The sequence below is a fragment of the Malaclemys terrapin genome, chromosome 15 (genome assembly GCF_027887155.1).
Source record: "Malaclemys terrapin pileata isolate rMalTer1 chromosome 15, rMalTer1.hap1, whole genome shotgun sequence".
NCBI lineage: Eukaryota > Metazoa > Chordata > Testudines > Emydidae > Malaclemys > Malaclemys terrapin.
Window position 1 is genome coordinate 27926241 of NC_071519.1, and position 10421 is coordinate 27936661.

A 10421-nucleotide genomic window follows, 5' to 3' on the forward strand; every position below is an offset into this window, starting at 1 on the left:
TCGGTTTAGGGTCGCCTGCTGGTGGGGAGGACGGACGGCAGCACGGGGCCGGCGGAGCAGAAAGTGTGTGTGTGGAGAAGAGAACAAACTCCCTCCAGACCCCTATGTACAGGGGGGATTTATTTATTTTTTTAGCGAGGGAGGGACAAGAAACACAACCACCCCTCATCTGCCCTTGCCCGCAGTCTCTCCCAGCGCACAGGAGGAGAGGCTGTGACTTATATTGGCATGATGTAAATTACAGTACTAGCACCCCAAAGACACCCCCTCTCCGAATCAGGGCCTTGTTGTACTAGGTCATGGAGGAAGCCATCCCCAGGCACAAATGGAGGCAGGGAAAGAGAATTACTTGACCCACTCCACTCTATGTGCAGATCCACAGCGTGGGGAAGGAGGGACCACTAACTCCCACCTCTATGCAATACACTGACCTAGTGAATGGCTGCATTACTGTCTCACCGGTGGGGGAACTCTGCATCCGCTCAGATAGCTGATGTTTGCCAGAATTTGGGAATGGGTGACAGGGGATGGATCACTTGATGATTCCCTGTTCTGCTCATTCCCTCTGGGGCACCTGGCATTGGCCACTGTCGGAAGACAGGATACTGGGCTAGATGGACCTTTGGTCTGACCCAGTAGGGCCGTTCTTATAGCAACGACCTCAGCTGTTAGTAGGGACGGTGCTAGTTCAATCCCAACAAAACAATATCCAGCCACCGGTCCTTACACAACAATTGAGGCCAGAGGGGGAAAGAGAGCCATACACCCTAACCCCAACGTCACATGCCCAGATCTGGGGCAGCTGAGCATAACCCCCTTTCTGACCCTTCTATCCCACAGAGATCCAGGCAGCACAGCACAAAGATCCATCCAGTGATGATAAAACCTAGAGCTTTGCTTTGACTGGAAGTTCTTGGGGCTGGAACTCCTTTTCTCCTTGATGTGTGAACAGCACCTAGCCCCACAGGCTGCTAGATCTGGAACTCACAGCCTTGCAAACAGGTCCCTACTGCACTAGGCAGATCTGCTGTTGTAGTTCTGCAGTTTTAGCTGCATCCACACTGCAAAATAATAGGGCTTGGACCTATATATGTAGAATATTAGGGTTGGAAGGGACCTCAGGAGGTCATTTAGTCCAACCCCTGCACAAAGCAGGACCAATCTCCAATTTTTTTTTTACCCCCCCGATTGAACTTACAACCCTGGCTTTAGCAGGCCAATGCTCAAACCACTGAGCTATTCCTCCTCCCACACAGCAGGACTCGGGGACTGATGACCTCCCCACCTCCTTCCTCACCCTGGGTCCTGTGGGCTTGCTGACCGGAGTCAGCCTGATTTGTGTGTGGAGAAAGGACGACTTGGGTTCAAACCTGAATCAGAGCCCAGACTTGGTGTACAGTGTACACAGACCCCTAGAGCCCTGAGTGGGGAGGGGAGGGGGCAGTAGATGATCCTACAATACATGTAAGTTATTATAATGTAGATCATCTGCCTCTTCAGGGGATGCAACCATGAAGATTGCTGTACAAAAGGGTCTCCTTTGTATTAGGTTGTGAAAATGGTGAGCATTGTGATTTTTTTTAAACCACACTGAAGAACCCAGTGGCCTCTCAGGCTCATCACTGTACCCACAAACTCCTCCTCAGGGTAGGGTGTATGTTTCATGAAGGAGAGAGAGATGAAAGCGGTCCCCCCACAACTGCCACAAGAGAGAAACATTTATGAAGCTTTACCTAATGATACATTTAAGGCTGGCCAGGTGTGGTTTTTGCTGTAGAGCATGGCCCAGGTCCCATATGCACTGTGCCGTGCATTATGTATCACTCAAACTTGGCTTTCTGGTAGATCAGGTATAGGCTCCTGTTACTTCAAGCAGCTCATAGTTTAGGGGTGAGGAAACTAAACCTCCCCTGCAAGGGAACCAACTTACTTTTCCCATACTGCTTTTTCCCCATTTCTACATGCTTGAGCCTTTGCTGCAGTAGGCAAGGCCAGTACAGACCCTAGGCTCAAATCCTGTTTGAGAAACTATAACAAACTAGCAGAATCATGACATTTGATCTGCTGCTACCAGTACCATAGATTGCAAGAATCAGTGTTGACAGCCACAGCCTAGGATGTCTCAGTGCATTGCTTTGGAGGACTCAAGGAGGAAGACAACAGCACTGTGAGTGGCAGTAATACAGCAGGGTTAAGGGCCCAACTGAGATCAAGGCCCTCTATCAGCCCAGGTGCTGCAGATAGAATCTTACTAAACAGGACAGACAGAGGACATCTTATACCTACGCAGGGGAGAATGCAATTTTTGATTTTTTAAAAATAATTTCAACAGATGTTTATTTTTAAGCATGAATTTACATTTTCACAGTTGTACAAAGTTATGATTAAGTTTTTTATGTTTATCAAATTTTCACAGTTGCAGGAAATTAGGAGGAATATTTTAATAGATGATGAGATTCAACAAGTGAACGCTTTATAACAGGTAAAACACAAATGGTCAATCTCACATCAAAACATACAAAGTCAACATCCTTAAATTAAGCTCTGAAAAGTTCTCAAGCAGCATTTCTCTTTGCCTATCTATAAATTGATTGTTATGGGTGGAAATCAAGTATCAGAGGGGTAGCCGTGTTAATCTCTGTTAGTCTCAAAGGTGCCACAGGACCCTCTGTTGCTTTTTATGGATGGAAATGTCAGCTTTGGTGTAGTCAGTGAAATTGAAATTTACCAATAAAAATCTAGTTCTTCCAAGCCTAATTATACTCATTTTATAGATGGGGAAACTCAGGCACAGAGAACAAGTGACTTGCCCAGTGTCCCATGGGAAGTGTGTGGCAGAGCCAGGAATTGAACCCAGATCTCTAGAGTCCCAGGACAGTCATTTCATCAGGAGACTGTCCTTCAACCTACATTTTAAACTTTTTTCATAATACCAGTTAGCATGAGGGTTGCAACATGCACAGTAATAGAACACTGGATTTGTTAGCCTGCAGGACTTATAAATCTCAAAGATACTTCTTGTCAAACAGTGCGAAATGTTTATGGGTTGGCCCCCCTCAAATTACAAGCCGAGTTAGTTGAAGATTTCTGGGCACTTCCTTTTGAAAAAAAGCCTGTAGTTTTATCTGCCACGTATCCCATTGTTCTGGGGACCAGCTTGTTTTTATTAAGGATCAAATCACTCAAAACAATAGCAGATTTAATAGTGATTTCAAAACTATCAGATCCATCAGCAGTTGCTAGTTTGGGAAGGGGATGGTGTATTACGAGACTTCACCATCTTCTTACACCTGCAAGAGAATATGGAGAACTATAAAGGGCTGCTAGCACGAGGACATTGGGACACAAAGGCCTCTCACATAGTCCCTCTTTTTAATGTTAATTGAGTGTCCCTTCCAAAGCATTTTACCATGTTTTCCTAAAAAACAGCCACCTCTAGGTTGGAAGTCAGCAGTGGACCACAGGGCACACTCAGAACAAGAAGGGAATTTTAGAAGACCTCTGCTTTAGGCAAAGAGCCATATGACCTTTCCTCCCAGTAAGAACCTCAGTTTAAAGGTCTCATCTAAGACTCCCCCCAAAACCTATACACACACTGCATAGTGCTTGCTCTAAGAACCATATTGGCCCTGCTGAGGAACTAGTCTAGGTGTCCCAAAGCTGATGGTAAGAGGCCTATCTCCTCTGTCCTTTGGGTGACTAAAAACAGGCTGGATGCTTCCTAGTTTTATAACCACCTGTTTCATCCCCTCCACCCGTTCATCACTACAGCAACATACAAGTAGACACTTTAGCCCATTCTCCGGAGCGTGAGACACAAAGGTCTCCTTGCTTGAGATCCTGTATCCCTTGGACCTGCCAAACTTTTCCTCTTCCTTCTTCTCCTTTAGCTCTTCCCAGTTGATGGTTCTGATTAGCTCATCAGCCTCCTGCCTAATTAAGCCATTGAGCACCCATCTTCCAATCAAGTCCACACCCAGGGGAGGGGAGGGAAATAGCAAATACCATAGTGGTCAGAGTGCTAGCACTTGGCTCCTAGTCCTCTGTCACAGAGATGCTTTGGCCATTAAGCCATACCCTACAGACCTGGACCCAAAGAGGTTCTGGAGTACAGCAGCTAGAAGGTCAAGGCAATGCATTTGCCTTAGGAAAGAGGTCAGCAAGCAAGCCACAACTTGAGTCACAGCAGTACTGGGTCCTACCATCCCATCCCGTGTTTAAAGAGAGACTGTGCACAGCAAATTTATGCTACAAAAGACGGTCACTTTATTACAAATCTTATCAGCCTGAAGCATTAATAATCAAACTCAGGCAAGGAGTTCATGCCTCATGCTAGTCTGTCACACAGCCTTAGCATAGCCAAGGACTCCGGCTGACTTGCATGTGTATTTCCTTGAAGATTCCATTTGTATTTCCAGCCATAACGCAGTCAGAATAAATTTAACCACCTTTGAGGCTGCACCTTCCATTGCTTTTCCTTCCAATTCCCCTTTGTTTTTCATCTCTCCTTGCAACTGCAGGTTTCCTTCCTGCCCCCACGAGAGTCTCCCCCCCTTACTCTCCTTCACTGCCCCACCTCTCACACATGTGCATTCCCCATCCCTGAGTGCACCACTTCCCCCACCCTCAACCCCAAGGCAGATAACAGCGCAAAGTGGGGCAGCCACAATAGGCTCCCAATAAGGGGGTGAGGGGTAGAAGACCCTTGATCACCACAGGAGCTGTATTCCCCACTATAGTATTTCATCCTGCCTTCAAACTCCCCCAGCAGCAGTGACACGATGGCTTTGATAGAGCAGGGGGAAACTCACCCTCCCCAGCCTGATGAAATTTCAGAGGGGGCAGGGAAATCAATCTAGGTAGCCTGAGGCCAACACCTGGCCATTCGTCAGGAGAGGTTTTACAGCAGAGCTGAAAAGGGAGCTGCTGTCTCCGGCATAGTGCAATCCACACAGTAAAGCCAGAGGGAAATCAAGTGCAGGGAGATTAAAACATACTGGAGCCCACTGCGACAGATCCAGGGCAGGGCCCGGGAAGGGGCACTGCATTGAAGCCTACACACTTGCACACAGACATTTAACTGTCACACCTGCAAAACAGTGTCTGGTTTTCATGTGACTTTAGCACTAATGAAAGATTCTGGCTTCACACCTCTGGAGATGGTTCATGTGCAGAGCAAGTATGGCATCAGGACAAGATTCTCCTCTATTATCCTTCCCCTGAAAGGATCCCTTTAGCAGCAGGGTGAGGGGTGGGTTTCAATCTCCATAGCCCCTTCAATCCATTGTCTTGCATTGCCGAGACGGCCAACGAGAACCATTCCATAGGAACACCTCTCTATAAAGAAGTGTACTGAGCAGATGGGCCCAATTCTGATCCTACTTTTGCTAGTGCAACGGCAGAGTAACTCCACTGAAGTTACATTGCTACAAATAAGACCAGAATTGGGTTGTGTGAGAGTATAAATACCAATAGCAGAAGCAAGATGAAGGGGGAAGAGGCATTTCATGAAAAGCAACCATGCAAAGACATTGCCTCAGTTATTAGCCCAACTACAGTCCCATCCCTTCAAAAAACAACTTTGCTTCTAAAGATACCAGGCTCAACCACAATAAATACTTGGCATTCGTGCAGTGCCTCTCGTCCAAGTGTGCATTATGTTATTGTGTAGCTTGGGAAAGACTCCCCACAGACCTACTGCCTCTGAGAAGGAAGTTGGAGTTACAAAGTGTGCCTGGACTGTGCAGTTTGCCTGGAGCAGACTGAACAGCTCGAGTGGTATCTAGCCTCCCTTTTGAGACCACATCAGTGCTGGAGAAGTTAGTACCGTCACACCCTTCTGTAGGATTCCCTTTCCCCATCAGCATTTGCTAGACACATGCAGCATCATCTGATTCCGGCTCATCCAGCTCGTGACAGCCAATACTAAACGGTCCATTTCACATTATTGCTGGTGTTGAACAGTTCTCGCTCTCAGAACTCGACTGCCCAGGGCAGGATTCCCAGTCCCTTATTGCCAGGTTAGACACATTAGTCCATTCAGCTCAAGGTTAATGAGGTGTCAGATGCCCATTTGTTTTCAGGGGCATGTCCCCGCCGCTCACACTCCTCCAGGTATGGTACTTTTTCAACACTTTCCTCCTAGCGAAGCTGCAGATTTCGATCATGAACCCCAGGGACACTATGTACATAGCCAGGCCTCCAGCCTTGAGTAGCCATATGGGTCTGGAGGAGACAATCACAGAATACATGATTTGGCCTCCCACCCCAATCCGCAGCACCATAAAGAGAGCCACAAAGGAGACATCCACCACTTCCCCAATGAAGCTGCAGTAGTGCCCGGTTTCCCGCAGGAACCAGCGGGCCTGCAGCAGCGGGTTGGTGATCTCGCTGACGAAGACAATGGCATTGATTTCGGTGGCTGACTTGCCGAGCCCCAGCACGAGCACCATGCCACAAATACTCAGCGCGTGATGAGACAGCATGAGATCTCCTTCTGTCTTGAAGTACATGCACCAGCTGAGGTCAAAGATAAAGTAACCCAAGGTAAGGCACAGCACACGGACCTGGAGAGGCGTGTTTGGCGTCCCTGAAAGGAAAGACACATGCATTAAACTGAAAAGAGAAGCTCCTAAGGGCTCCATTTCTAAAAGGAAAGCTACACAGTGAACACACAGTAATACAGTTCACCAGACTATGAAAAACAGTGGCTGCTCACTCAGTAGATCTGCTCTCTGGGTGTATGCAGAGTCCGAGCTGCCAATTTGAGTGCATAAGACACTCTCCCCCAGATTTACTACTTCTGAATTCCATTATCACAGCAGAGCCTACACAGCTCAAAGAGAGCTGAAGTCGGCTCTGCCTCGTGCATCGTTAGTAGAACAGTTTGCTTTGCAACTGGAGAGAAGGTATATTCTGCCAATGCAACAACATAGGTATAACTGAAGGCAAAATCTCCAATGCACAAGTCAGAAAGAACCCAGCTTGACTCTCAGATCTCAGGTTACATCTGCAGGCAGCTGGCAGGTAGAAAGATATTTTACCTTGTAAACTTAGCAAGTATGACTAGGAATCTTTGAAAGACAATGACCTTAAATAAATAAAGCAAGACAAAACCAAGCGAAGGACCCAAACTGTCCTCTAATCCCGGGCTTGTTGGATGGGAGGGATTTTGTCCATCAAGAGCCCCCCCACACACACAGTCCCTTTTCCCCATTTCTACAGTCCCAAGTGTATAGCCCTAAACGTCTACCGTGCTGCACGCACTAATGGTAGCAGATGTTTCTGGGTCAAATTGAGAAGGCACAGGCTGAAGAGGGGGAATGGAGGAATGTGGTAGCCCAAGGGTTCCTTTAGGCCACTTAGCAGCCCAGGATGGACTCTTAAGGGACTACCAGACAGAACACCTGTGGTGCCATATGCTATGGACCCCACTCCTCCCATCCCTGGCATACCCACAGAGCCCTATGCGATGTTTGTGCTGGGGAATTCTTCCCTGGCAAGGTGCGGGATATGAATGGCCTCTAGAAGCCGGCTTGGAAAGATCAGATTTTTAATCCGTAAATGTCGATTTCACTGTACACACACAAACCAGTGGTGTAGCCAGCTTTTAAGAGGAGGGGGAGCAAACCTAAAAAAGGTGCCCCCCCATTAGCTCCTCCTCCGGCCACACCCTCCCTTGGCTTCTCCTCTGGCTGCACCGCTGACCGCCCCTCACCCCCCTGCTCCTCTGGCCGCACACCCGCCACCCCCCATGGCTGCCGGCTGGGCTGCCGGCCGCCATGCTGCGCCCCCTTGCTCCTTCGGCTGTGCTGCGGGCGGCCAGCCTGTGCCCCCCCTTGCTCCTCCGGCCGGTGGCCGCCTTTGGGAAAAGGGGTGAAGGGAAGTGGCTGCTTCCCCTGCACCCCACTAGCTACGCTACTGACCCACCAAAATTTTTCCAGCAATAATAATTGAAATGTACAGATAAGGAAAGCAAGAAAAACGCTGCTTGAGAACTTGTTAGAGTCAAAATCCAGTGATTTAAACTTCTGAATTAGGCTGGTTACAAATGGACCAGTGAATGAATAGTTCAATCAACAAATAATTTCTGGATTTAGGATATTTATTTTTTATATCTTGACATGGGACATGGACACTTTGTGGTTTTTGCAGTATTGTTGTAGTCATGTTGGTCCCAGGATACGACAGCCACAAGGGTGGGGGGAGGGGATATCTTTTATTGGACCAATTTCTGTTGGTGAAAGGTACAAGCTTTCAAGCTCCACAGAGCTGTTCTCCAGGTCTGTGGGCCCTTGAGCTCTATGGAGCCCAAAAGCTTTTAACAACCAAAGTTGGCCCGAAAAAAGGTATTACCTCACCTTCTACTGTCATTAAATAATTATCTGACCTCCCTACATAGTTGCCCACAACTGTAAAAATTTAAAATTTATAAAAATACAAAAAAAGCTTAAAAATGAACCATCGATATTACCCACCAAAATTAATCAACACTGAATTCTACCAAGCCTATTTATAAGCCACCAAAGCAGCAGGGTTGCGCATGGGGGAGGGCAGAGTCTATCCCCACTAGAAAGCTCTCTCAGTTTAGGGGCCTGATACTTTAAGTGACAGTCAGGCATTGTCTTCACGCTAACAGCAGGAACCCCACCGACTTCCAGAGGATGAGCGAGACATGCAGGATGAAGTCAGAAATGGGAATAAAGAAAAGAGTTTCTTTATTCTTGATGAAGTCTAGAAATGTGCACAGCACTTTGCCCAACAACTTAGCCAAGGCCCCACCCCAAGGAATTTCAGCATACTGCTAAGTACAACAGGGGGAAACAGTTAAAAAAAAAAGAAAAGAAAGAAAGCCGGAGTGTGGGGATAGGCAGTCAGGGATTGCAAGAAAGAGAGATGGGTCTCAAGAAGGTCACAGGGGCTTGGCCTACAGGTGGGCAAAGAAAACGCGGCTCCAAGTGTAGATGGGAGCATGAAAGAGGAAGACCTGGTGTAGACAGCAAGAGATAGCAAAGGGAGCTCTAAGGAGAGAGAACTAATCCTCCTGCACCGGTCTCAGGTAGGACAGAGACACTACCTCTTTTCAGTGAGAAGATCACTTGTCCCAGGGCAAAACTCCACCAAACATACCTGCGTGAGTTAGAGGCCAGGGGCCATCGATAAAAGCAACGTAGCCAGAGAGGCAGGTGACAACGACCCCATGCATCAGAGTGACCAACCGGCAACTCCACTCGTAAGTACGGTGCTTATTCCAATAGCAGAAACAGGCGTAGAGGGAGAGCCAGGCAGTCAGGCTGCAGGTCACCTGGAAAATGACGGAGAGCATCATCCTAGAATGGACAGAGAAACAACACTACTGGTGAAGTAATCCGTCTAAAAAGATCCCCACCGTCACAGTTAGCACTGATCAGCACCAGCTGCTGCACCCAAGGACTCCGATGGAAAAGACTCACAGAACCATCCTCAACCCTGTACTTTCGTCATCATACCCAACCTTTTTCCCCCCCCTCCCCGACATAGGCATGTTTACCAGTCAGCTTCTCCACAGGCCCGTTCAGGTTACTGAAATTTAAAGAGGTTTCACAAACAAGCACCTCACCCATTTCAAGCTGGCAAACAGAGACACAGAAGATGGGCACAAAATCCCCGTCCCTGCTCGCCCATATCTTCATGGTGCTGCTGCCCCTTTTTTGGCATGGCAGAGCCAAGTGCTCACACATGGTTGCGGGTTTATTGGAGAAATCATTGTGTGTATGGGGAGGGCGCCTGGAAGCCATTCCACTAGGTACCGCACCAACCCACAAAGACGGTCCCTGCCCCAAAGAGTTTACACTCTAAGACTAGAGACTACGGGTGCCTACCACTGACAGGGAGAGCACAAGAAAATGACTTTTTTTTTTTAAATTGATCCCATGAGACTCACCTTACCTCATCAACAGGAGGCAAAGCCAGATCTGCTACATCCAACGCCTAGACTTCCACCACTTGCCTTAAAGTCTATTAGCTGGCTGCTTTAACAGATCACTAGCCTCTGTGGATCAGCCAGCACGTTGCATGAAAAGTAGCCGGGTGGGGATGGTTTGGAGAGGAGAGAAGAGGTTTGACTGCGACAATGAGATAACTAGCACTCTGCGCGATAGTAACCACGTCAGCACAAGCCATGGAAAAGCCTTAGGTAAGCGGAAGGGTGTGTAGGGCGATGGGGACACAAAGAGAGGAGATGGGAAGTCAGTGCATGGCTGGGTGCAGACCTATCCTAGGGAGTAGATAGCTTAGAGGGAGAGGCAATTCCTAGGGCTTTCCCCCTTTAGGGTGAGCAAACAGTCACAGCAAGACACGCCACCTGCTTAATCGGGCATTAAAAACTCCAGAGCCATCCCTGGGCCAGAGCACAGCGCAATGAGTTGAATGCCATTCCCCTA

General features: G+C 48.0%; 1 protein-coding gene across 1 annotated transcript; it reads right to left on the bottom strand.

The window, feature by feature from the left end:
- Positions 1 to 2302: 2302 nt before the first annotated feature.
- Positions 2303 to 9328, bottom strand: LOC128823284 (TLC domain-containing protein 5-like). The gene is made up of 2 exons (XM_054005507.1): positions 9130 to 9328; positions 2303 to 6589 (listed from the first exon to the last, which is right to left on the bottom strand). Exons 1-2 carry the CDS (start codon positions 9326 to 9328, stop codon positions 6051 to 6053), a joined length of 738 nt encoding a protein of 245 aa, XP_053861482.1. The 3' UTR covers positions 2303 to 6050.
- Positions 9329 to 10421: the final 1093 nt, after the last annotated feature.